The sequence below is a fragment of the Gavia stellata genome, chromosome 37 (assembly GCF_030936135.1).
Source record: "Gavia stellata isolate bGavSte3 chromosome 37, bGavSte3.hap2, whole genome shotgun sequence".
Lineage (NCBI taxonomy): Eukaryota > Metazoa > Chordata > Aves > Gaviiformes > Gaviidae > Gavia > Gavia stellata.
This window is the reverse complement of record NC_082630.1, coordinates 1,580,832-1,607,741: the sequence shown is the minus strand read 5'-3', so window position 1 is coordinate 1,607,741 and position 26,910 is coordinate 1,580,832. Positions and strand designations below refer to the sequence as shown.

General features: G+C 55.4%; 1 protein-coding gene across 3 annotated transcripts; it reads right to left on the bottom strand.

Annotated features, from left to right (window-relative positions):
* Window positions 1-10: 10 nt before the first annotated feature.
* On the bottom strand, window positions 11-26,910 carry KLC4 (kinesin light chain 4). 3 transcript variants are annotated; one of them, XM_059832925.1, is made up of 16 exons: window positions 26,861-26,910; window positions 15,249-15,515; window positions 14,827-15,057; window positions 14,381-14,459; window positions 14,066-14,291; window positions 13,660-13,747; window positions 13,168-13,269; window positions 12,674-12,847; window positions 12,416-12,515; window positions 11,680-11,732; window positions 8,831-8,898; window positions 8,640-8,748; window positions 7,695-7,844; window positions 765-889; window positions 585-642; window positions 11-111 (listed from the first exon to the last, which is right to left on the bottom strand). In XM_059832925.1, the coding sequence occupies exons 2-16, from the start codon at window positions 15,495-15,497 to the stop codon at window positions 22-24; spliced, it is 1,902 nt and encodes a 633-aa protein (XP_059688908.1). In that variant the 5' UTR covers window positions 15,498-15,515; window positions 26,861-26,910; the 3' UTR covers window positions 11-21. The 3 variants fall into 3 exon arrangements, with proteins under 3 accessions (XP_059688908.1, XP_059688906.1, XP_059688907.1); XM_059832923.1 differs by having other exon boundaries at window positions 7,722-7,844; window positions 26,861-26,891; XM_059832924.1 differs by lacking the exons at window positions 11-111; window positions 585-642; window positions 765-889 and adding an exon at window positions 3,511-5,424 and having other exon boundaries at window positions 7,722-7,844; window positions 26,861-26,891.

Below are 26,910 nucleotides of genomic sequence, written 5' to 3'. Positions count from 1 at the left end.
CGGGGGCACCTGCGGGGGGGGTCAGTTGGAGGAGAGCAGGGAGCTGTGGGAGGACAGGTCCATGCTGCTGGCGCTGAGGCCTCTGCTCTCTGCACGGAGGCCTCGGGTGCCCTGGAAAAGACATCGCCCGTGAGGACCAGTACCTGCAATCCCCACCCCTAAAGCTGCCAGCCCACCTCCCGCCCCCCTTGCCTCGCAAGCCGGGACCTCCCCGGCGCCCAGATTAGGCGCTACCTCTGCCCTCCCGGCTCCAATTCCGTGGCTGGAGGGTTTGCTGAGCTCAGCAGAGAGGGAGGTGGTTACTCGGAGGCAACACCTTCGATTTTGGAGCTACGGGCTCAGAAGAGGGGCTGCGCAGCTGCCCGGGGGTGCAGCAGGGGCACCGGCCCAGGTCGCCCCTTGGGAAGGCAGAGTAGCTCCAGCCCCGCACAGCAGCAGGGTACATCCGCACGGATGAACGCCTCCGGTGGGGTCCTGGGCACAGCCTGTGTGGCCCGCTGCGCCCCTCACAGCTGTGTTGATGGCTACAGCCCCCACCACAGTGCCCATACCTGCACCAGCCCCGCCGCCTGCCCAGTGCTTACCTCAAATGAAGCGTCGCTAGACTTATGCAGGTAATTTAATGATGCAGCTCGTTTCATGCTACAAGAAAGCAGAGGAGAGCAGGTGTGATCTTGTTGCGCCCAGCCAGACCCTGACCCCCAAGGTGGCAGGGCCCCCACCTGCCCCGCATCCAGCCTGGCCCTCACAGCCTTGGTTCCTACCTGGTGTTCCTGGGCTCCAGGGGACCATTGCCCTGCAGTTTCTTGACCAACATCTCACTGCTCCTCCGTATCACATCCCGGATTTTCCCCAGGGAGCTGCTGCGCTGGAGGGTGCCACTGCCATCCTGGACACAGAGACACAAGCCAGGGCGATGGCTGAGTGGCACCGATCAGGCTCTGGCATGCTGCAGATGAGTGGCCAGGAACCGGGCTTGAGTCCAAACACCCTCTTTCGCTGAGGATTTAGCCGTGGCCCAGAGCAGACTTACTGCTCACTACATGGCTCCCCCTCACCCTGGTTCTCTATGGGATATGATGACCATGGAGTCAGGGACCCCCACCACCATGACCTGGCTCATCCAGACCAATCCTCCCTCCTGCCCGGTGCAAGTCCAATACCCAGACAGGCTGCTGACCTGCACCAGGCACAAATGGCACTGGCATCCCCACAGCCCTGCTCGAACATGGTATACCTCCATCACCTGTGACAGCTCAGGCAGCAACTACCAAGGAGGTCCCAGGGGCCAGGGAAGCACCAAGCCCCAATGGGAGCCCCAGGCTTGGGGGTACTTTTGTCAGGCCAGGACATGTTGCTGGGACATTCATCTCAAGGACTCCCTCCTCACTTGCTGCTGGCTGGAGACTATCCTCCCCTTGCCCTTCCTCACCATGCCATTGCTATTCCTCCTCTCCATCCAGCACTCGTCCTGATGCACATCCTGGTCCTGCATACTGGCCCTGCAGGCTTACTCACGTCAGACGAGACTAGTCCACATGCACACACGGCCTTGTCCCACCTCTAACACCCCCAAGACGATTAGCTTTGAGCCTGCTGAGAAATTCAGGCAGCTCCATCTGGGATGCGTTCATTTGGCTGCACCAACACTGTGTTGCCAAGCAGGCACCCCTCTCCTTGGCCCCCCAACTTCAGCTGTGCCCGGCCCTACTAGCTGCCCCAGGGTGGCACTTTGCAGGGGTTTCTTTATGGCTGCCCGCTTTTTCCAAAGACCAAAACCAGCCCTAAATCTTGTTCCCCAGCCCATTTCCTCCCACATGCCCCCAAAAGTCCTCAGTTCTCGGAAAGGCACTCTCAGCCCTTGACAGGCTCCTGCGTTTAGCTCCATGTGCACGCAAGGCACAGGCTGCCAGCATGACACCACCTCATGCCACTGTGCCACCATAGCACCAAGCTCTTCCCCTGTGGCCAGGCATGCCCATTACACAAGGTTGTGGCACCACTGCTGATGTGGAAGTCACTTTTGCTCCGATGGCCTGATAACAGCAGACCTCCCTGCTCCTGATGTCAACGGCCCCTGGCACATTAGGGCAGAAGAAACGGAGATAAGGCGACCGCAAAAGCCCTTTGCTCCTTATGAACATGCGTGGGAGCCCCTTCATACTGCTCCAAATGACCGAAATGCCCTGTGGCCCAGGCTGGCGGCAGTGATTACCCCAGGGGTGTCCATGCAGCTCTGCAGGTAAGCAGGGTGTCTGCCTTAGGCCAGTCCCCGCTTGTGCTGACCCCTACAGGTTGTGGCCCTGGGGAAGACTTTCCCAACACTTCCCCTCTCCGATTACCCAAAGCTGATCCAGCCATAGACCCCTCTCCAACAGCTGAACGGGACTTTTCCTACCAGCAAACCTTTCTCCTGGTATTCATCTCACCCCTTGTTGGACAAGTGCATTAAACCTCTTCACTGTCTCATCAGGATGAAGGGTTTCCAAACTGGGAGCCATGTGCTGTTGCTGCAAGGGACCCACTCACCAGGAATGCAGAGAGCACCAAAAGCGTTAGCAAGGTAAGCAATTCAACTCCTGCACCAGGCATCCTGGGCAGGTTTTGGAGGAGCTTGCCATCAGTATGTGGCACTAGCAAAGGCAGGGGTGGGGTGTCTTTTGCCTCCTCGCCCACCTTGCACTGGGTCACCACCCTCCCTGCAGCATAATGCCGTGCCGGGTACTGTTCCTTTTGCCAGGGCACACAAGCCAGGGGTGGAGAAGGGAACACAGCTGGGGCAGGGGAGCGGGACCATGGTACAAGGGCAGCAGGATCTGGCCAGGAAGTATGCTCAGGAGTTGGGGCTGGAGGATGGAGCCACATTTCCCCAGCTGCAGTGATGCAGATTGACTGCAGACCAACACCAGAACCAAATGCTGCTGCCTGCTGGGTTAAAAATAGCCTCCCTTCTCTCCTCACTCCCTTTTCTGCAGGGTTATTTTTAACCCAGAACATTTATGGGGCTTGGTTTACCGCAGAGCCCCCACCCCATTGCACCCACCAGGATGAGAGCACTCAAAGAAAAAGAAGCAGCTCCACCACTGAGCTGCTCTCCACTGCATGCTCCCACCCTGCCTGCTGCACAGAGGCAAAGGACTTGGGCAGGATTTGGCAGCACGTGGAGCTCAACACTGGGGGACACAACGGGGTATTTCTCCGGCTAATGGAAACACCTGTTGGAGAAGGCACAAGCTCAGATGCCCCAGGGCAGCCCTGCCACACATGGCTACAGAGCTGAGGTTAGTAGCAACCCCAGTTTGGAAGTTAGGGAGAGGCACCGTGGAGCTGGGTCCCTCATCTCCAATGCTCAGCCTAGGAGAGGTGCCCTGGGAGGCAGCACACCCCCTTGCACACACACAAACACCAAGCACCCCCACACCTGCTCCAGCAGCATTTGCACCCGCCACCCCAAGGCTGACCGACGCTGGCCTACGGAGTGTGGAAAGAAGCACAGGGCAGCGGTTCGGGTCTGTCTACCTTTAATCAGAGGTATGGTTGTTACAGCACCAGGTCCAGGACATGGCAAAGCACAGGGGCAAGTGGCACTGTGGCCTGAATGCACCCTGCACTGGGGACTCGCCGCTCTTCAAGAGCATGGAGTGGCGCTGGAAGAGGCAGCGAAAGCACAGCCCTAGAGCACTCAGCCCTGGGCTCCACACCCCATGGTCCTGAGGACACACCTCCTTTCAGCAAGCACAAGCTCCCAGGGGAGCAGCATGCATGTGCCCCAAGGCCTCTGCACCACCACGGGAAAGCCAGGCCCAGACAGACACAAGCACATTTAGTATCACAACTTGCCAGATGACTAGTGTGAGAGAAACTATCTAGCTAAATAAATAAGGGGTGGGGGGGTGTCCTGCGCTGGCCTCTGGGCTCTGTCCTGCTGGCTGCAGCCTCCCCAGCTCTCTTCCCAGGCAGGAGGGCCAGGATGGTCCACTTCCTATAGGAGGTGGGATGAGGGTGTGCACCCAAGGGTGTGAGGCTCAAGGCAGTGGTGGTCTGGCCCTAGGAAACATCCCCTTTCCCAGTAGGGACCGACAACACCAGACCCTATGCAGGCCTGGAGTTCCATCAGAGGCAATGAGCCACCCCCACACATGTCCAGAGTCAGCACTGGTTTCCTAGCAGTAACAGGGTTACAGATTTCCCACCCGCTGTCTCTAGCCAAGTAAGTCACAGCCCCAGGGACCACACTGGGCAAGCCAGGTCCTGTGTTCAAGAACTGTCCTCCTCCATGAGGAAGCTGGCCCCTTCTCCTGTGGAAACCTCCCTCCAGCCATCCCATCTGACCCCACATGCTCCAGGCACCCCAAGCCCCAGCTCTTCCTTTCCTCACATCCTTCTTTGCACCTCCTTTTTCTCCCAACCACTCTGCTCCAAAACAGCCCATTCCCCATCTCAGCCACTTCTAATGGCCTGGGGCCTGGCCCCTTGCAGAAAAGTTCTGCTTTCCTCCTACCCTTCCTCTGCCTCCAAGGAACAGCAAACACCTTCACCCCTGCCTCTCCCGCTCCCAGCAACCACACCTGGGGACCCTGGAGCAATGGGGAGCTGATTCACCCCTTAATGCCATCAGGTGAGGAACTTGGCTACAGCATAAGGTCAGGAGGTTGCAATCAAACATCCTGACAGCTCCCTGTTCCATACATGGCCCTTGGCTGTCACCCCCTCACCTCGTCTTAGATGTACGGTAGCTACAGGCCCCCCTGCATTCCTGTGCCCCTCCAGAGAGACCCACATGCTGCCCCTCGGTTGCAGAGCTCAGCGGGGAGGAGGACAGCAAGACAGGGACTGCCCTGTGCTGCAGGGAGAGCCCAGCTCACCAGTGGCCAGCGCAGGTTTGCTACAGGGCACTAACATCAGCTAAGCCTACAGGGAAGAAAGCAACTGGGCACACGACAGCCCTAGCAAGGCCAGGCCTCTCTGTCCCAAAACAGCCCCCCATCTTCGTGCCTCCATCCTGGCCTCTGCAGAGATGGAGGGAACAAGCTAGGAGGGTTGAAGATGTCTAATGACGGTGGAGTCGGCACGCCTGGAGTGAAGACAATCCCCTGCAGGCCTGGTCCCCAGGGATGTGCAAGGGCAGGCTGGGGGTGGGGGCACACAAGGGGACAGTGGCCCGTTGCCCTGGCCTGGGGGAGCAGGCAGCTCCTTGCAGATTCTTCCTGCTCTTGCTGGCCATGGGACTGGAGCTGGGCCACGTGGCCAGGCACTCCTCTGCAGGCGTCGCAGTGCCCTCGCGCGCTGGGAGGGTTGGGGGACTGGCGTGGAGTTCTTGCCGAGGAAGGAGGGATGGTGTGGAGGAAAAGTCGGAAGATACAACACAAACATCCAGGTGATTGCGGTGGAGGGGAAAGAGGGAGTCTCGGGAGGCATTTAAGCCTAGTGCACAGAGAGGAGAAAGACACAATTTACAAGGCCGTGAGGTTGTAGGTCACCCAGGGAGCAGGTGGGGCAGGGCCCTGGCTGCATGCAGAGACAATGGGCCACACCTGGGCAGGGAGAGAGTCTTGCGAGGCTGAAACAGTGGGCTCGCATCTTTGCCAGCGCACTCTAGCAGGCTGGCAGGAACAGCTAGCTCAGGGAGGAACAGCCTGGGCCTCCTGCTCTGAGGGCTCCCTGCTCCTGGGCCTTGGCATGGGCTGCCTGCCAAGGCCTCAGCACCACCGAGCTGGTGCCATCCCTGCTCTCACGGCCCAGACCCCGGCTCTCCCAGCCCTATTACCTGGGCAGTAAGTAGCTGGTCCAGGCCCTAGGGTTCTTCCAGAGCTGCCCTTGGCAGCAGGACACAGAGGTTGCTGGCACCCTGGGGGCTCCCATGGACCTGCCTGCAGCAGCTGATAGCTAAGGGATGGCAGCAAACACATCTCTAGACCAGCACAGGGAACAACTGGTCATGACAGACAGAAGCAGCAGGAGTTGCCTCAGCCTTCTTTCTGGGGGAGCTGCAGCCCAGTGTAGGGCTGCTGGCTGGGGAGAAGAGGCTGGCTATGTGTGCAGCAGGCTGGAAAAGCCACCGAGCATCATGCGGCAGCAGCCATGTCCCCCAGGGTGCTGGGCTAGCCCTCAAACCCTGTATCTACAGCTGGCTGGGCCAGGAAAGCCCTGCCAAGCCCCCTGGGGAAGGGTCATATGAGCAGGGACTATCCCCCTTGGCTGGGTCAGGCTGGGGGAGAGGGTGGCATTGCCTGCTTGCCTTGGGATGATCAGCTCAGAGACTGTCAGGAAGGTCTCCCAGACCATCACCAGTGCAAAGGGATCACCCAACACCAACCACAGCCAGGAGGAACCGCAGGAAGACACCAGCCAGGACAGGGACCAGGTGATCCTAATCCAAACCTACAGCCCTCCCACTGTGCTTGTCTAGCCCTTCTACTAACAGGGAGTGCAAGGGCCCAGGGCTGGTGCCTTGCCAGGGCTAGGACCCTCTTCACTCCTGATGCCAAGAGCTGGGACAGAGGACAGCCATGCATCTGGCAGAGCTACCGGGTCCCCTTTGAAGCTCTGCTCCCCAGATCCCGTCCAGTCACCTCCTGGGTACAATCCACAATCAAGAGAGCCAGCAGGCTTCAGGCTTGGGTGTTGAGGGGCTGTCATGGCAACAGGGAAGAGGAAGGAGGAAGGGAGGGAGCTCATGCGGGTGGGGATGGAGCTGAGCCAGGTGGGGAAGGGTTAGTGACAGCAGATGTGAGGGGGGAACGAAGGACTCCGTGTGCTCAGTGTGTCACCTGCACCAGGCCGCAACAACCCCTGGGTACCCAGCTACACTATGCTCTCAACTAGAGTTTGCAGGAGGAATGGTAAGCGTTAACAGCTCTAGCGCCCTTCAAGCCAAGCACACACCAGCACCATGCTCACTTATGGCCTCTTCTCCTTGCAGAAGACAAATGGCACCTATCCCAGACCTGGACCCCTACCTTTCTCCAAACTCAGCACTAGTGACCAAAGTGCCCCTCAGTCTCTGAGCAAGCCTAGACAGGCTCAGGGCACCCTAACCACTAACAGCAGTCTCTTTTGCCACCACTGGTCAGCCCGGCTTGGCATCCCGCAAAGACCTGCTTTTTACCACCTCTGCTTGGCCAGAGCCCACGGAGGGCCTGAGACCAGACGAGGAGGACAGCAAAGACGCTGGCTACAGGCTATTCCCGTGCCCTGCAGTCACTCAGTCACAGACACACCAGGCACATACACACACACACACAACCCTCCCCAGGCTCAGCATCCCCTGTGGCGCAGTGCAGGACAGACAGCCAAGTTGCTCACAGAGGCTGTGTGGGGCTGAGATGGGGCCGATGCTCTCAACCAGGGCCTCAAGAGGGGAGCAGCAGGGAGAGATGTTAATAAGGTTGCAAGGCTAAGATTAAGGGCAGACCAGGACCAGCTCATGCTGTGCATTGCCAGGGCCTGGCAGTCCCCTGGAAGCAGGAGCCCTCAGTTGGGGATATCTGGCCTGTACGCCAGAAGCCAGGCCCAGACACGCACCTTTGTGGGCTGGCTGGCTCATGCCAAGAAAGAGGGGAAGGAAGTGTGCAGGGAACGAATGGAGGCAGACAAGGATGCCACGACAGGCCACGCGGGGACAGCCCTGAGCCAGACTGTCCCTTCCCTCTGGCAGCCGGCTGAGGCCATTCTTGATGGTGTCTTGTACTTACCCCGCTCCATTCCACGCCCATACTCACTTCCTCGCTACCGTCTGTGGCATTCTCGTACTTGACGCTGCCCCCCAGGCTCCGACGTCTCTCTGTGCCATCGCCCTCCTTCAGGATCTCCACCACCTTTGTCTGGTTGATTGGGTCAATGCCCTGCAAGTAGAAAGGGGTAAGGAAGCACCATATTTTGCCCTTCTGTGTTCTTTCCCTCTAGCAATCTGCTGTGCCATTGCTATGCTTCGTCCCATCCCCTCTCTCGGCCGTTGCCCCATCACAGCCAAAACCCTCCAGCATAAAAAGGATGGAAACAAATGCCATCCTGCACTTAACAATCCCTCTTTAGGTTCCCAGCTCAGTGAGCCCCCCACCAAGCCATAAACCACCCTGGGGGACAAGGGCTTGCTACCCCAAAGATGACAGCTTTTTTTCTTCACATTTTGGTGCAGGAAGGTTTCTGCTGTCCTTCAGTCTCTGTGCTAGATGCATACAGCTCCTATTTTATTATTTGACGATTGAGAGGAGTTTAGGGTGAGAGGTACTCTAAGAAAGCCCCAGTGTGTTACGTGGACAAAAAATTGGTGGGAAGAAAACATCCCAGTGAGCAGAGATCTCCTCAGTAGCTGACAAAGCCCTGTAACCTGCCCTAACCCAGCTGCAGGATTTCTGCACTCAAAGAGCCACGCCTGCTTCCCCACACGTACACACACAGACATCTGCTCCATCCATGCACGCATGCACAGCCCCACACGTACACATGTGTGTACCCCTGCACAAATGCAACCCAACCACCAAGGTGCTCTGGTGTCGTGGGAACGTAAAGCAAGGATATCAGAGGCTGCAAGGCCCAGAAGAGTCCCTGACCACACCCCAAACCAAATGCTGTGCCATGACCTGCCACCCCAAGCCCCACAATGCCCCCTCCACCAGGGAAGGTCCCTCCAGGGTTACCTGTCGCCGAGAGCGAACGGCACACTCCTCCAAGGTCTCAGCTGCCTCTAGCTTGCCCTGGCGTCGGTACAGTGCACCCAGGTTCCTCAGAGTGGTGTTCACAGTCGGGCTGTAGTAATAGATGGAAGGTGAGCAGGAGCCCTAGGGCCACCCCCTCCAGAGCCCACAGCTGCCCACGAACCACCTCTTACCTGCTAACCTTACAGGCCTTGTACCATCCGCCATACTCAGCGTAGGGAGCACTGTCTCTGTGTTTGCTCTACAGGGTGAGGAGAGATGAGAGCTGTTAGCCCCATGCCTACTGCCGTTCTCCGGCCTGTGGTCTCCCACTGGGTGCCAGGGTCAGGCCCCAGGCTGCACCCCTGCACCAGCCCAGCCTTTGGAAACACAATGTGCAAATACGGTGATGGAGCCCAGCAGGTTCCTGGAGGGAAAGCTGAAAGCCCATCTGCTGCAACAGATGTGGGTCACAAGTAGAAGTGATGTCGCCACCCTAGCAAGGAGCATAATCCCATCTCCTTGCCCCTTCCATGGTACCAAAGGCAGCAGAGAAAACAGCCCCTCCTCACGGCTCTCTGGAGGACATAACACCCCACCCTTCCCAGCATGCAAAAGGGAGACAAAGAAAACCCCAACCAACAAAAACCCTATAAGGCATGCCAGGCAGCATGGGCACTAAACCCCTCAGCCACGGCTAGCAAAGGAATCAGCCAGCCACATCCAAGCCTTCTGCCTGCAAGGTCAGGCCTGCCCCACAGCAACTCAGCTCAGCTAGCTGTCTCCTCTCCAGCCTTTGCACCCCAAAGCCAGCTGACTGGTTCTGCCAGGAACCAAGACGCTGCTGGCCAGAGCAGAAGGAGAGGGGGCAGAGCTTGATACTCAAGGAGAAAGATCTAAGGCCAGGACAACCCAGTCTGGAGGGCACTAGCTGCTAGCCAGCATTGCCCTGGGTCAGTAGGGACCATGGCACCTGCAGGCAGGAATCGCCACTGCTGCAAGAGCAAGACTGCCTGTCCACACACTGTGCACCCTGGGGCATGGCGAGCACTTGTGGGTGTGCCATGTCCCTGGCTCCGCACCCACAGGACACATGGGCTGGGCAGGAAGCACCCAGCTCAAGCCCCAAACCCAGCTTTGCTCTCACAAAGCAGGTGCAGGGGGGCACTGCTCCACATCAGGAGTTTCCCTCTGGCAAGGGCTCTGGCCCAGAAGAAACTGTCTTCACAGGGACCATTTTTCTTACTCAGTCCCACAGCATTTCTCAGATCTTTACCCCACTTGCTGGGGTCTCCCTGAGCCATAGGCACACATGGGTTTCCTTGTGCCAGAGCCTACACAGCCTGGGCAGGCCCCAGGGACAGGAGAGCTCAGGACTCAAAACACCTCTGAAGCTTGCGTAGAGGCGGCCCTAAGAGGGTGGCTGAACCCGAGGGGAAAGGTGTCCAGTCCCCTGGGGCAGAAAGAGCCTTGCAGGCCAGGGCTGCCAGCTGTGCCCAAACCCCTGCTGCCACTGAGAGCAGAGGGAAAGAAGGGTGAGGGAAAAAAGAAGTGAAGCTCTGCAAGAGGGTTTTAATGCTTTTTAATAGGAGATGTGGAAACACAGCACAAAGCAGAGCACAGCAGTCCCAACCCCTGGGCCAGCAGTACAAGCAGGCCTGTGGTTACCGCTGCCTGGCCAGGAAGGCCATGCCAACCATGCCGTCAGGCATGGGCACAGTTGCCCTAGGGACAGGAGCCCCAGGGGCAAGGAAGAAGGCTCAGCCCTTGCCCCAGGCTGTAAAACGAATCTCACTCCAACTGTAGGTCCCTGAGCCTGTTCTCTTGCCCCCCAGCAAAGCTTGTGTTATCTGGAGCACAACGCCACGCTACAGCTATCTACTCTTGACCTCTTAATTCTCCACAGATACCATCAGAAGTGTCTCAGTCCCAGAGGGGGCAAGGGGAGCCTGGTCTCTACTCCAACTTTGATTTCTCCTGCATAGGATAGTGCCACAGCAAGCTTTTCTTTGCAGCAGAGCCTTCACAGGGCAAGCAACCGGAGCAGTGCAAGGTGGAGCTGAGCACCGCCCCACACTGGGGACTACACAGAGCACTTCAATGGGAAGACACAGCACGCTGGTGGGAGGCAGCTGCTAGTGCCCTGCTCTTAGGACTTGCAGGATGGGACTGATACGTCACTAAGCCAAGCCTGCCAGCCTGCTGTCTGAGCCTGTGTAGGGATGGGGCCTGCTCTGAGGGGAAAGGAAAAGGAGAAAGACAGTGTCTGCTGCCACTGCAGCTAGAGGACTAGACCAGAGCCCTTCATTCTGCTGCTTCACCCACCTGCCAAAAAGCAGGTGAGGTCGGTCTTAGGCGCGGGAAAAGCAGAGGCAGGACTCTGCTGCATTTATCAGCTGAGCACAGAGCAGGGCCTGGGCAACAGAACCAACAGCTTCTTTGCCTCTCAGCCCAGTCCAAGGCAAGCACAACCCATGCCTATCCTCTTTCACAGGCCAGCTAGGACATAGAACAGCTAGTCCCCGCCCTGCGCAGAGATCTTTTTCAGGAGGTTTGGCTCCATTTCCTAAGCAAGGTGACAGCAGCAGTTTCTTCTTGACCTCCGTTTTTCCCCAGGCAGCCTTAGGGCTGCTTCAGAAGCAGGTTGTGCTCTGGGTACCAGCAGCTCTTTGGAACAGAGCGCCAAGGCCCTGCAGCACAACCCTCTGCCATCCGCCATCTTCCATCATCTGTGTGCCCTAGAGGGATCACTAGAGCGAAAAGAGAGAGCATGCAGCCATGGCTAAGAGGCTGAACAACCCCCTGCCCCAGGAAAAGCATCAAGCTCTCTGATGGGCCTTCCGTCCCTGCTGCCCCAAGGAGCAGCTATGTTCTCTCCCCACTCTCCAGACCGCTCCTGGCCTTCATCAGTGGCCATGGCAGCTCTTCAGACTGCAGGAAGGAGGGTCTGGCTGTGATAAGAGAGGATCAAAACCCCTGGATCTCCTTCCCGTCCCAGGGCTCTTGCTGATATTAACAGGCAGCACCACCAGCTCAGACTCACCTTGCTCATCTCCTCTCTCTCCTCTGCGTGCATCCAGATCGGCTTGTGTTCATCTGTGTGGGGAAGAATGCAAGACAGCTCTGCTCACCACCTCACCCTGTTGCTCTGCCACTTCCACTGTGGCTCTGCCTCCTGCACAGCCCAGCACTCTGTCCCCAGAGCCAGCAGCTCGCCAGAGGGAAGTGGCAAGGCTTCCAGATCCCCCTGGTCCCGAGCCCCAAGAAAGGCAACCGACATTGCAAGGGCAGGACAGGGGAAGGAAGGAACAAGTCCTCCCATGGGGGAATACCTGTGCCAGGTGTACAGAAGAAACTTCAGCCTATGCCTGGGCATGATTGTGCCACTTGCTATTCCCCCTTTTAGCAACAACTATTCCCAACCCAGCAAAGACTGACAGCCAGAGCTCTCCAAGACCCCTTCTGAGAGAATCACAGAATCATTAAGGTTGGAAAAGACCTGTAAGATCATCAAGTCCAACCATCAACTAACACCACCATGCCCAGTAAACGATGTCCCACAATGCCTCATCCACACGTTCCTTGAACACCTTGGAGAAGAGGTGGAGCAGCGTAACACACTAGAATGGCAGTGTCTCAAGGGCTGCCCGAAGCAGGGGCCCTGCAAGGCATCCCATCCCTCTGCCAGGGGGATACCAGAACCAGCCAAGCCTAGGCTGAGAGCCAGGAGACCAAACTGCTCACCCTCCCCCAGCCCCAACAGCTTCTGCTGTACAAACCATCCACAGAGCCAAACTCCTTCACGTGAGCACGGGTAAGGATCTCCTTATACAGCACCTCTGCATCTTTGTATTTGCCTTGCTTCAGGTAACAGGAGGCCTGCAACCAAGAAAACAGCTCCAGTCCCACTGGACAACACAGATTAAGTCTGCTCCGCTGTTGCAGCTCTCTCTCTGCATCTTCCAAGCACCAGGCAACGCTCACCTTTCCCATGGCACCACTCCCCATTCCCACATGGCCTCTCCCCAGGGTCTCACCAGGTTATTCTTGGTCTTGGCCACATTGGGGTCATCAGGACCCAGGCAGCTCTCGTAGATCTCCAGGGCCCGGCAGTAATAGTACTCCACCTCGTCATACTTGCCCTGGTTCTGGCATAGAAGGGCTAGATTGTTCAGCTGCTTGGCCACATCAGGATGGTCTTTGCCTAGGACCTGGATAAACAAAAGAAGCCACAAGAAGTCAACACTTAGAGACTGCAGTGGACTACTGGAGTTAGTAGACACTGTAATCCCTCCAGGCCATGCCGATGTCAGGCAGGGGCCAAGGACTAGGGAGGTGAAGAGGAGAAATTCCAGCTTCCACCTCCTGGCAGGCCTCTCTAAGCCTGCAAACACTGGAGAGACAGGAAAGGTGGTGGCAGAATCAGCAGCTGAAGAGTCTAGGAAGATCCTGGATCTCCTAGATGCAGTGAGGTAATGGGGGAAAACCCCCAGGGAGAGCTGGAAGGAAGGAGAGCATGGGAAACCAGTACCTTCTCACGGATTTCCAGGGCTCGCTTACACAGTGGCTCTGCTTCTTTGTACTTCCCTCTCTTGCCGTAGAGAACAGCCAGATTGTTCAAAGTTGCTGCCACCTGCAGAGACATAAGCTACTCTGTGAAACAAAGCAGAATCCAGTGGGACCAAACAAGGGGTGCAAGCAGCAGTAACAGTGACTGTCCCATTTCCATCATCATTCCTTCAGCTGCTTCTGAAGAGAAGGCGGTCCAGAGGCAGAAGGCTACCCTGCCTACGTCGCAGGATCCAGGAGAAGCCAACTCCTGACAGGCAATACTGAACAAGACAGCAGGAAATATTGAAGCAGTAAAAGAGAGACCCACACCATGTGAACAGCACCCCTCACATCACAGAGCACACTGTTGTCCTCGGTAGTCCGGCTGCAGACACACCATAAGGGCACCGTTCTAGCCCCAGCGGCACCCACAGGTCAAGTGAAGTGACTGAAAGAGGAAGGAGACACTCACCGCTGGGTGGTCTTTGCCCAGAGTCTTCTCGCGGATGGAGAGCGCATCATTCAAGAGGTGGGCTGCCTCTTTGTATTTATTCTGATCCCTGCAGCGCAAAGCCAACCAGTTATTCAGGATCTGGACACCACAGCCCATAGTAGCAGAACTGTGAACAACAGTCCTCCTTCCACACAGATCCAACCCCCACAGCTCTTTCATTTTTCCATCCCTCCCTACCTTATCCAGTCCCTAGTTATATCAGGGGTCTTGTATGGCGGTCTCAATAACTCATTTGTGCCAAAACCTTTTTGAGGCAAACCACTGGAAGCTGGGGGAGCTCCCTGTCAGCAGAATGTGCTGTCCTGGTAAATGGGAGAGGCAGAAAGCTCTCCTGGCCCAGTCCTGCCCTCCCCACCATGCTTACCTGTACACTAGTGCCAGGATATTGAGCATGGTAGCCACATCAGGGTGATCGTGGCCTGATGTCTTCTCCAGGTCCTCCAGCGCCTGCTTGCAGAGTGGCACAGCCACCTCATAGCGTCCCTGTGAGGCGTACTGGATGACAAGGTTGTGGAGGGTGCGCAAGCGTGCGGGAATCTCATAGCCTCCCTGCTGGGCAGCTGCCACTGCACTGCTGTGCTGGTGGGGCACTGCAGGCACAGAGGAATAAACAGGAGCACAGATGGCACTGCAGACTTGAACAGAGACAGCCAGCAACCATGCATGAGCAAACACTTACATCCAGGACCATGCTCCTCCTCCTCATTTGGGAACAAATCATCCAGAGAGTCCTTGGCAGAATCACCCTCCTTCTCCTCCTGAGAAGATGGTAATCACAATACTGTTGGTTCTCAGAGGAGATAGCAGCAGCCTGGGTTGAGTCAGCTGCCAAACTGTCCTCCCTGCTGCAGCCCACCAACACCCTCAACTTCTCCTGTTGTCTCTGCCACCATCTTCCCCCCCGCCAAAACTAATAAAGCCAAATTTCCCCAGCACATCCTGGCATGCTACTCCACATTCTTCTAGGGACTCTGCCCCATGCAGGCTCCCTTTAGTTACAGGCATTGCTGTGCACGGTAGCTGGGAAGGGGCAAAATCCAGGGCAACGCTATCACACCTAGGCAATCCTGCTGGTCCAACCTCCCCCACCCCCAAAGGTGGCTGCTTGACAGAACTAGGGCATACCGAAGGTGAGACATCCTCATCATACTTCTTCAGCTGGTTCATGAACTCAAGGTGTTTCTTCTCCTCCTCCAGCTGAGCCACAGTTTGTTCACTGCGCTGCAGCTTCTGCTGGGTGTTGGCAAGCTCGTCACGCAGCCACTGATTCTCCTGGCACAGTCTCCTCACCTGAGCACGCAGCTTCTGCTTCTCTGACTCCACAGCATTCAGATGGTTGGACAATGCCATCATCACCTTGTCAAGAGTCCCAGTCAGTAACTACCACAATCTTGTATCTCCCCCAAATGCACACTTAGGGCCCACCCTCAGGGTCACGCTGGCCTTCTACACTCAGCCCCTTCCCTACAGCTTATGGTGAATGGCCACATGCCCGCCTTCCCCTGTCCATCCTGGGTATCACCTAGGGGGTCACCCACCACTCTCACCTGAGCTTCTCCGAGCCCCAGTTCAATCATCTCCACTGACTTGCGGAGCAGGTTGGATTTCTCATGCACGAGATTGGCTTCTTCATCTTTCTTCAGGCACTTGATGGTCTCCAGCAAGCTGTGCAGGATGGAGTTGTGTTCATTCTTGAGTGCCTCCAGCCCTTGCATCACCAGCTTGGTGTTGGAAATGATCTCCTCTTGGCTCAGCTTGTCCAGTTTCTCCTCCCTTGGGTACACCATGGTGGACATAGTCCTGCTCCTGCAGCCCTACACAGAGAGAGAGAGACAAAACCTGAGTGCCTAGTGCTGTTTCAGAAAGCCACAACCAGACACAGGTGTCACAGCCTCCTTCAAGCAGCCAGAGACAGTGTTCAATTTGTTGCCCACTCTAAGCTTTTCCCCTTTGTCTTCTCCTCTCCCTTTGGTAGCAGGCAGCTGTCGGGGCACGTGTCTCCGCTTTTGTGGCATGGAGTGCTGGCAATCAATGCAGGTGACACACGTGGACAGGAGACAAAAAGGCTAGAATCGGTGCTGACCTCCAACTCCCCCACACTCCCAGCAGCAAGGAAAGCTGATTTAGCTTCCATTTAAGAGCAGAGATTTGTAGTTGGCAGCTGAGGTTGCAATGCATACACCTCCTGCCCACAGACCACTGATGCAAGGATGCTGTCAGAGCTCAACACCTCTTCCAACTGCAAAAGAAAGGGAATAGAAAGTGGAGGAATGCCAGCTCAAAGCTTTCTGCTTCCTTGATGGAAAATGTGGAAGAGCATCTCTCAGACAGGGAGGCATCAGTGGCCTTACTGGGCCAAACAAAAAATTCCCTGACCAGAAGAGTACACCCTTACAATCCCAGACCCGGCACAGAACGGCCATTGTGGCGATGAGGGACATAACACCGCCAGCATGATCTGAATCATGCCTGTGTGGGAAAGCTTACATACACCAACTGCTACAGTTACACTAGTGTAACCCTTGTGTGGGTGTCAGCTTGAAACACTAACAGCTTTTCCAGCTTCCTTCGGCCTGCTGCCAGCCCAAGGACTCCTCAGGATGGCATAAGGACTCCGTACTCCTTCCCTGTCCAGTTCCCCCCAGATATACAACAGGAGAGTAGCAAGCTACTGCCTTTGCACACAGACACCAAGTGCTACAACCCACAATGTTAGTGTGGCTGCAAGATCTCTCCATAGAAATCCAGAAGCTAAGGAAACACAGCCGGCCGGAGGGCAAAAGACAGAAGAAGCAGGGAAGACCTCTTACAGCAGGTTGACAGTACCCTGGCTGCTCCATGACTCCCTCGTCTAACCCTCTCTCAGCTTCCCCCTGAGCTGGGCCACGCCAGCAGCCCTCTTCACATTACTGAGCTACGGCAGGAAAGCCACCACCCACCTCGCCAACAGGGTCGCTCCAAGGCCACCCTCCTGCACGGCTGAAGGCAGCCACCTACGATGCCCTGCACTGGCAGCACCTCCTTGCTGCCCCAGGCTGGGCGGAGGCACTGCAACCTCAGCACCCAGGGCCTTGCTGGCAGGATGCTGGCCAACAGCCCAGGCACTATGCAGGAGGAGGTGGGGGAAGAGCTGCCAACAGATTTGTCTTTGTCCTCCTGCAGGACCCACCTCTGCATGGTTTGAGCTCTTTGTTCGGCAGCAGCCTTGCGCCTGGTTTACTGAGTGAGCAGAAATGCTGCCCAAGGTACAGGAACAGAGAGAGCAGAGCTCCTCTTCTTGGCAGGGCTCCTCTCCTTCCCAGCTGTGTGCTCTGCCCAGGGGGCTCAGGGCAATTCCCCAGCTCAGCTACCACTATCCCTGCCCAAGAGTGGGCCCTGAGCAATAGAGGGGTCCAGTTTCTTCCTCACTGCAGCACTGAACGTGAAGATGGTGAACAGTGCTGGGGCAGTTGCTATAAGTACACACATCTCATTATACCCACCCATTTCCTCCTCTTTAGCCTCACTCTTCCAGAAGTTCCTTGAGTTGTTTTATAGGCCTGAGCTCTCCTCTCAGCTCCCCTTTGGTTTCTGTTCCACTGATGCACATCCATCTCTCAGGAAGGGCGGCAAACTCTCGACACACAGTGGAGACCCTACTAACCCTCAGCAGGGCAGACATACTTCATGTCTCTTGAAGACTGGGTTCCTGTTCATACCGCTGAGCAAGAGCCCAGTCCTCCTCCACCTACCCCAGAGTCACAATGCTGACCTCACATTCACTTCCTGATGCAGCATCAGCACCAACCCTGAGCCATACTTCACTGTATCCTTCACTTTTGGGTGTCTGCCATGCCCCACATGCAGTTACCCTGTGCATTGTGCATTTTACACTAAAAAGTCTCATCTGGACTGTGACACTTCCCAGTTTGCTTTAGAGAAGATCACATGGTAAGAATGGCATGAAAAACCTCACTAAGATGAAGATCGAGGGCATAGACTACTGTTTCGAAGAAAAGAATAGGTCTGTTGAGAGTTGGCTGCCACCCATATCCTGTCTTCCAAACTGATTCTCCCGGAACTGGCAGCTAAGCATTCTGGTCCATAATTCCCCCAGTTATTGTTTTTCCCACCTTTATAACACACCTGGGAGAGCGATCGAGTGCTAAAGCAACAAGGGAAGCCCTGCCTAAGGCGGACCTCTGCGGGTGAGCACAATTCAGGAAGGGATGTGCAACGATTCCCAGCTCCAGAGGAAGAGGCTGGCAGCCCACAGGACACTAGCACTGCCACGTCTGGCAAAGTCTTGCCCTGAAACGGGTCCAGACAGCCTCCCAGGAAGGCTCAACAGCACTCACCTGCTTCCACAGAACCCAGGATAACAACTGCTAAAGGGTGAAACGGCCCTGTCAGCCATTTCAGCTCATAAGGAAATACAGCCCCAGACTCAGAAACAGGGAAATCAGGACGTGAGAGTCCTCTGGAGCATAGGCAATGCTTGGGACACAAGGAGATCCCCAGGAGCAGCCTCATACCCAGCATACAACAAAACTAGAGCTCTGCCCTAAAGCTGACACAGCTGTGCAGCACAAGTGCCTCTTCATCTGTCCCTCTGTGTACTGGGTCAGCTGTGAAATGCTGACAGTTTTCATGGAAGCATTACTTATGTTCACACAGAGATCTTGCTGCCATCTTTAAAAAAGTACAACACAAATGCATTGGGAAGAGGAACATGTTACAGATCGTGATAAAAAGCCACCAGAGCTTGCACCTTGCTAGGTATCAGAGTCAGACAAGACCCAGATCCATAGAAAATCAGCCTCATTAATTCCACTATGCACAGAACTACTCCTCAACTGAGAAATCGCTGAGCTGTGTGTTAAACCACCAGCGCCTCTACTACAACAACATCCTGTCTTTCTTCAGCCCTTCCAGCAGAAAAAAATTCGAGCATTTCACAGTCCCCACGATCAACTTGTTTTTCAGAACTGTAAAGATTTCAGGCTGAGAAGGGAAAATAATCAAGATGTCCTGACCCACCGCACATCAGGCTCACCCTACCCTGCAACTACATCCTCAGATCCTCAAAACATATCAATACAGGTTCCTCTTCTCTCACTGGCTGTGCAAACACCTCTACACAACCCTGGTCCTTCTCCCCTAGGATGACATCTTAGAAGCACAGCTCTGCTAGGTACCAACACACTTCCAGTGTTCAAGGGTGGAGAGGGGATTGTCCAGGCTGGACACAGGGTGCAAAACCTGAGAACAGCACATGGGCCGTTCACCTCCAAGTACCAACAAGAAAACAAAAGAGAAGACTGCAGAAAAGTCACTTAAATGCTGCTACCTCTTGCACAGCAAAGAACACCAACAAACGCTGGTGGGAGCTGACTTACTATCCCTCCAAAGTGACAATGCTTCCCTACAGAGCTTTATTTCTAGCTCTCCCCAGTGCTGGCAGGTCTACACTCAGTGCCCAGCCCTCCAGAGAGGAAACATGCTCTATGGCAACCGACGCCAAGGTCAGACAGGCTGAGGCTGCTGTATAAGCACTCTTCCTACTCCCACACATTCAGTAAAGGGCACTGTGTGTCCTTTATCCAGGCAGAAAACACACTCGGAGGTTCCTGTAGAGAGGAGGGGAGACACCATGTTTTGCCTTTGGCAGGGGGAGGTTCAGACTGGAATAGGAAGAAAGAATGCTTTTCCAGTAAGTTTCTTGGGAGCTGGAGTGCTCAGTTCCTAGTTTGTCCTGCTGCATTCCTCATGGCCCTGCAGGTGTCACAGCCCAGGCCTCCACCAGCACGTTTCTGCTCTAGTTGGCACATCTTCCCTATTTACAGTGAGCTGCTAGAATAGCCTGGCTTTCCAGCAACACCCATCTCATCTCCCCTCCCCTGCTCCCATTTGGAGGAGTGCTGCAGGAAGACAGGGAAGGAACATGCGTGCACTGAGCTTTGTGGCAGTTGCAGCAATCAGCTGGGAATCCATCAGCTAGCACATCCTGCCAGGCAGAAACCTTCCTCCCGTATTCAAGTGCATAACCGGGAAATCACTGAGCATCAGCGATTTCAGCAGCCCACTTTTCTGCCTCTGAAAACTGCTCCTACATGCAGGAGCTTTAAGAGGAAAGAGCTGGAAGCTTCACCGCTTCTATTTAACCCCACAACAGCTGCCACAATGGAAACAAGGATGCCAGACTAAATGGGTCCACGTGAATCTTAAAGCTTAGGTTATGATGCTCTGTAGAAGACTACAGAGAGCAAAAAAAAGCACCAGGGAAATCAGGAACCAACTACAACAGGACAGAGACTTCAGGTCTACACATGTCTCAACAAATTCAGTCCACTTCACTGTCTCCCTGCATGTCCCTGGACCAGGTATACGTGAGACACAGGGTACTGTCACAACTTGCACAAGCAGTACTGTCAAGACAACAATTGCATCTTCCTTCAAACTGCAGATGGCCTGCCAGCACTTTCTGCATAGAAGCAGGCACAGATTTTTAGCAGCAAACTCTTCTGTAGAAGAAGGTGATCTAAGGATATGGTAGTTGCAGAAAACCAGCTGGGTTCTGGAAAAAAGCTTCCTGTGGGAAAGAGTAAGTCTGACCCATAGCAAGAATGAGTGACCATGTTTGGGAGATGGTAGCATTGGAAATGGCAACACAGGGCTTGAAGTCTTATTTTCACAATAATTATCACAGTCTCATGTTGTGAGACATGCTTTTGCTACCTGGAGAAACAGCAAGGTTATGTATTTGGGAAGCAAACCATCGTGATAAAAGCAGGGACCTCTGCCAGCTCACATTATTGTTAAACAACAGAATAAAAGGGTCTCTGGAAAGACTGGTTGACCTCCAATGAAGCTAGAAGTGAGATCACTAATATATACAGCTGAGTCTCCACTTCTAAGGGATACTGCAACAAAACCTAGACCTAATACCTTCGATGATGAAAAATAAAGTAAAAGCAATAAAATAAAAATTAAAAAAAAAAAAAAAATAAAAGCAATAAAAAGCAAACAGAGTGCCAAGGTTGCAACCATCGCAGAGGCTGTGTCATGAGCACAAGTTTTCTCCTTATTTTGATACCATAGTTTCAGAAAGCAAACAGAGACTGTAGGAAACTACAGTCAGCTGCACAGAGCCTCTGAGGCTTCCACCACACAGCCGGGGACATATTGACACTGCCAGAAGAGCCACTGTGCTCAGGGTCACCACCCCAGGCCACCTGCAAACAGAGCCACGGAAAAGGGATGAACTGGTGCTGCTGAGCTGCACATCCGACAGTCAGCATTTCCAGAGCTTCTCCAATATGGGTAAAACAAGAAATATAATCAGCTCTGTATGGTGCCCAAGAACTTCACAGCTAAGAGCAGCTGCACACACACATGTTAAGGCTTCAGAAACAAAGGCAAGAGAAGGATGTTTTGCAAATGAAGGGACAGATGGGTGTGCAGTCAGCTTCAGGGTAATGTTAAGGACTGCAACATGAATAAGAGCCAGAAATTAGAGGGCAAATGCTGGCCTCCTAAAAGTAAGAATGGGTGGAAAAATTGCGGTATATGGCTCCATCCTGGGATGAACCTGCTGAGGTTCACGTGAGGCACAGAGCAGGAATGGTGCTCTGTGATGCTTGTTACCACTGCCAGAAAAGCCTGGTACATCTCATACTCCCATAGAGCCACTAAGAACACACAAAGAGGAGATCAGTCAGGGGTCAGCACCCTGGGAGTTCATACCCAGCACATGTCTGAGCTGCAATCCCAAAGCCAAAAGATGTCACTCCAACTCTGACGTGCATGAGGTCCTCTACCACCATTTGCCTCTGGTTTATGAGTTTCTCCACCCTGCTGCCAAAAAAGGGGGCACTTAGAACTTTGGGCAGAAGATGGGGCTCTTTCTCAACCCCAGCCTGGACTTTTCTTGCACTGCAGACAGTCTAGGGAGTCAAACCACCACATGGATGACTTCAAGTACCATAGAGAGACTGTTGTGTTGCAACTTCCTCCCTAATAAAAGAGTCTGGCTGTTGTATTGCTCAGAAAGGATGCCTAGAGGTCTCCTAGAGGTCTCTAGTCCATTGCCTCACTCAAAGCAGGTATCTGATCAGGTATCTGTGTTTAGTCAAGGGTCGAGTATCTCCCAAAATGGAGATACCACAAGCTCTTCAGACCCCTGTCCCATGGCTTAACCATCTTCATGTGGGAGGAAAAAAAAAAGAAAAAAAAAAATCCTCATCTGAATTCCTTAGATAAACTCCTTATTACATTTGCCTTTGCTGAACACCACTCCCGGACAAAGGGGCCAGGCACCACAGCACTAGAAACTGACCCTAGGCCCAGAGGAAAGGAATGCAGCACATGCCTCCTTTAAGCAGGGTCCCATGGGGACAGGGTGCCTCTGTCCCAGACCAAGAGAGGCAATGCAATCCACCTCCAGCAGCAGAGCAGGGAGTGGATGCAAGGAGCTGTCTCACCCACATTCTCCCAAGCCCAAAAAACAGGAGTCTCCTCAGCATACAGGCACCCCCTCGCATGGTTTTAACGCCAATCTCCAAGCCCAGAAAGGCTTCACCCAACCAGCTTCCCCAAGCTTTACAGTCATGTGTAACTCAGTACAAGTTGACTGTGCTGTTGGGAACAGCCCAGCTCTCCCTATCCCCTGGACAGGGATCAAGGCCAGGATTGCTTCTTTCAGCAGTAGCTGACACAAGCCAGCTCTAGCTGTGTGTGAAGCTCCAGGGGTTTTTCTAGATACTGGAAGGCCTGTGTTGGAAAGTCTGCGCTACCCAGCAGGCTGCAAGAACCCCAGGGGCTTTTAGCTAGGACCAAGAAATTAGATTTGCAGCTCAAGTGGAAGGGTTCTCCTGCAAGGATACAGGAGGCTCCCTTCATGCTCTTTCCCTTCAGCACTAAACACTCCTCTCTGTCCCGGAAGCTTCAGCTCCCTACCTACAATCTCCAACAAAAAACACACCACACACCATAGCATAACCTTCCTGAAACCTAGGGCAAGGCAGTGGCAAGCCAGCTTTACAGGGACTTGGCCACAGTGACCCAGGTTCACATGACTACAGAAAGGACCTGGGAACTTCCCAACCTCCTACCACTTTCCAGCCCACAGCTGGAAATGGCAAGTCAAAAGCTACTAGGGTTTGTTCTGATTGACCAGAGCAAGCAATTCCTGTGTTACCAAAGCATGATCCAATTCCAATAAGCATATATGCTCTGAGGAAGACAGAGGAGATGGTCTGGTTGGCTTTGTATCAGATCACACATTCCTTTCAAGATCAGAAAGGTCTTACTCCTTTCATTCATTAGTGATCAAAGAATACAGACATTGGCAGCAACAAGGGTTAAAAAAAAAAAATCAACAAAACAACCAACAACAACAAAAAACCCACCCCAAAACAGCACCAACACATGCCATTAGCAGAAAGCCATTTTGCTCCTTATTGCAGTTCATGCTGTTTACAACCCCAGCTGGCCAGAGAAACACGCACCTTTCAGCAGGCCGCTGGAACTAGAACAGCAATCTTCACCACCCCCACCAGCTTGTGCTAGCACCTCCAGATCAGCTGATAAGACCTTGTTTTTAAACTCTTGCTCATGTCTGCAGCAGCTCACCAAATCCATTCTGCATCTGTTGTGCCTGGGACTACAGCAGAACACCATTAAAATCTGTTTCCAGGCTAGCGAAGAGAAGAGCTAAGCAGCTGGAACAAAGCCAGAACAAGCATCTCTTCCTAGCTTCAGAATCTGATTGGGAGTCTCGCTCTATAAAAGACAAAGTGAGAGCCATTACCTTGCCCTGACAGCATGAAGTAGTATTAAAGCAAGCAGAATAGCTCCCAGGAGCCAGTGCCTCTGCAGGGATCTGTCTAATGTGAGGGTCATACACTGGATGTGCCTCAGCAGTATGGGAGATGGCCAGGATGCAGCTGGGACCAGCAAGTGTCCTGGAACCACTCTGTGTATGCTGAAGGGCTCTGGAGTGCCCATGCTCCCTCCATGGTGTACCTGGGGCAGCTGCAAAGACCAGCTGACTGCAGGCTGCAAGACTGAGCTATTATTTGCAGAAGCAAACGGGTCTTGTAAACCGTAACAAGGTGGCCAAATTCACAGAGACAAAGCTTTGCCTGCATAATAAGCAAAGGAGCTGTTTTACCTCTGACTACCCCGACCAGCTGGAGTTCTTTGAGGAGCTATGTGGCTCTTTCCTAGCAAATCAAACTCTGCCAAGGTCAAAATCTTGCCACATGTCCTTTGTGCCCCAAGAGCCATTTTGGTATTTGGGGTTAGTGCTGTTGTTCCTACCTGGACATTCCTCCAAAATAGCAGATGAGAGAACACGTACTTCCTGCTCCTTCTGCCAATTACAGCAAAGCTCAGCCACGTTTATTTACCCTGTGTCTGAGCTGGCCAGATCTTTGACCCGATGTGTGCTGAACACCACCCTCCTTCCCTTCATGCAGAGGCGGAGACGGGTGCTTTCCACGTCTCCAAGGTGGCATGGGAGACAGGAGGCCAAGGGCACTAGAGGAGACCCTAGCACAGAGCTGCAGGAGAGGGCCGGATGCCAGCTATGCAAGACACGGGGAAGCCTGCGGTTGCTGGTAATGTGCCGCTGCCTCCCACCATTGTGCAAATTTCTCCCGGCTGCCTGGCCAGAGCATTCTGCTGCAATGCCATCCCCCGGCGCTTCTTCAGACACCTCCTCCCAGCCGCATCCTCTCCCTCACAGAAGCTTACCGGCAAATTGTCCCCCCTTTGGTAGGGTGCACCTCCACTTCGGAGGGCTTAGCAAGCAGTTTATTAATGGGAAGAACATTTGGGGGGAAACAAGGCTCTGAAAGTTTGAGAGCCATTGCCGTATGCTAGGAGCTGCCTCAGTCATCATTTCTCCGGCTTTGTCTGGCAGCAGAAGGCACGCCCGCTGCGTATTCTTGGGACAAGCAAGCCAGAGAAATCCCGTCATCCCTCCTCAGCGTCACCACAGAGAAATTCTGTGCCCACCTGGCTAACTAAGCTTCCCAAGGAAAAAAAGTTTTCATCAGCTCTGCCTGAAATTGCACTTCAAAGCGGTCCTTTGTTACAGAACGGCTGGGCACCCTGCCCGTCTCAGTCACCGGATGGGAATCCTCCCCCACCCCACACCGCAGAGGAGCGGTACCTGGCTGCCTGCAGCGGCTTGTCCAGCGTTGGCACTCCCGGAGGCCCCAGTGCCGCAGAGAAGCACAGGCCACGGCGATGCGGGGCTCCCAGGGTGTCTGCCGTGCCGCGCTGCCCTCCGGTTCTAGCAGAAGCGCAGGCACCAGGCGCTCGGCAGCCAACCACACTGCAGCAGGGGGAGGGGAGGAGATGCAGCCAGGCACCAGAAACAGGACAGTCGGACGCTCTCCTGGGAGCGCAGAAAGCGCCACGTACGCCAAACCCAGGGCTCCCTCCTCGGGACCAACGGGAGCATCAAGGAGCAGAGCAGAGCCCCCAAGCTGCCGCCGCACGCTGCCCATCTTCGGGCTCCTGCTCAGACAGCCAAAGTCACCCCTGCCCTACACCCAGCTAGATCTGCTCCATCCTACACTCGATCTTGTGGGAAAAGGTTTTACATCCTCTTTGCTGTCACCCTCACCTGTGTACCCACTGCTGACCCCATCCCAGCCCCTAAAGCCAAGCAGGTGGAGCTGCAGAGAACACTCCAGCTGCGCGATGGCTATCGCTGTGCGTGCAGAAATGGCCAGATACAGGACAAGATTGCTGGGAGTCCTACTGTGTCAGCACTGTGCAGTGCAGAGCTGGGCCAGGCACCGCCTGGAAGCGTTCATTCCATCTCCAGATACTTTACGCAGAGAGAGGACAAATACCACAGCATCACAGCGTCCAACGTACCCAGTGGATTGTTGCTACAACCATCCCATCCCTGAAAACATGCAACCTTTGCAGTGTTCTCTACGGTGTTTCGTGAGCCTCCGGAGGCATGCTCTGCCCAACTACGTATATCTGCCCGAGCCAGTGCTTCATCGGGATTCCTGTCCCTCCCCACAGGTTCCCCTAGAGAGAGAAGGGCTTCAGGTGTCCCAGGAGGGAGCCCAGCCATGTTGACACGCAGGCTCTCTCTTGCCTCATCTCACAACACACGCGTCTTCACTAAAGCATCTTACTGTTCTCCCTTCCCTTTCTTTCCTCATTCCGGAGGGCAAACCTGGCTGGCTATGGGGTACACATGGCTACAGCATGGTTAAAAAAACCTCAAGCAAGTTATATATCAGGAGCGCAAACACGTATTATTTATCTTACACTGAAAGCCGTTCCTGGCAGTGAAGACACAGCCTAATTATAGAGCAGTGAATCCCGCAGTCTGTGCCCACAGCACCCTGGAAACAGCCGTGACCGGGACTTCAGGCGGTCCCACCGTTGCCATACACACACCCCTCCCACGGGGGCTCCACGGCCTCTGCCAGTCGTCCCTGCGGGGCGGGCAAGAGCGCAGGCAGCTGGTCCTGCCTGCAGGGAGGCCGAGGGCACGGGAGCCCGGGGACCCGGCGCTGCCTGAGGCGGGCAGGGGCCGGCGGGGCCCCCCGAGCCAGGGGCTCGCCCTGGTGCCGGAGCGGGCTGGGTCCCGCCGGCTCCAAAGTCCGCAGCACCAGCGCCCTTACCGCCGGCCCCGCCGGCGGGCGGCAGCGCGTCCCCACGGGCAGCGTTACCGCGGCCCGCCGGCTCCGGGCCCGCCGGTCCCGGGCCGGGCGCTGCCCCTCGCCCCCGCTGGCCAGGGCGCGCTGCGGCCCCCGCGCCACGCCGGCGCCGCGACGGGGGCTCCCCCACGGGGGCCCCGCTCCGCTCCCGCTGCTCGCCGACCCCAGCCGCCCCGGGGAGGCCGCGCAGCTCCGGCCAGCGCCGCCTGGGCCCCGCGCCCCCTCCGCCCCACCGTCTGCCGGACCGGGGCCGTGTCCCCCGCAGCCGTGCGGGGGCCGACCGAAGCCGCGCCGAGGCGAGCGGCCACCCTCCCCACAGGCCCGGCGCGGCGGCCGACCGGCCGGTCGGTGGGTGGGTCGGTGGGTGGGTGGGCCGGCAGGCCCCGGGGCAGGGGGACCGGCCGCGCCGCCTGCCCGCGGCGGCCGGGGGAACGACCGAACCCCGGGCGCTACAACCCACCCGGCAACCCCGCCCGCCCAACCTGCTTGGCGCGAGGTCTCGATGGCCGCCGCGGCGCGGTGGCTGTGGCGG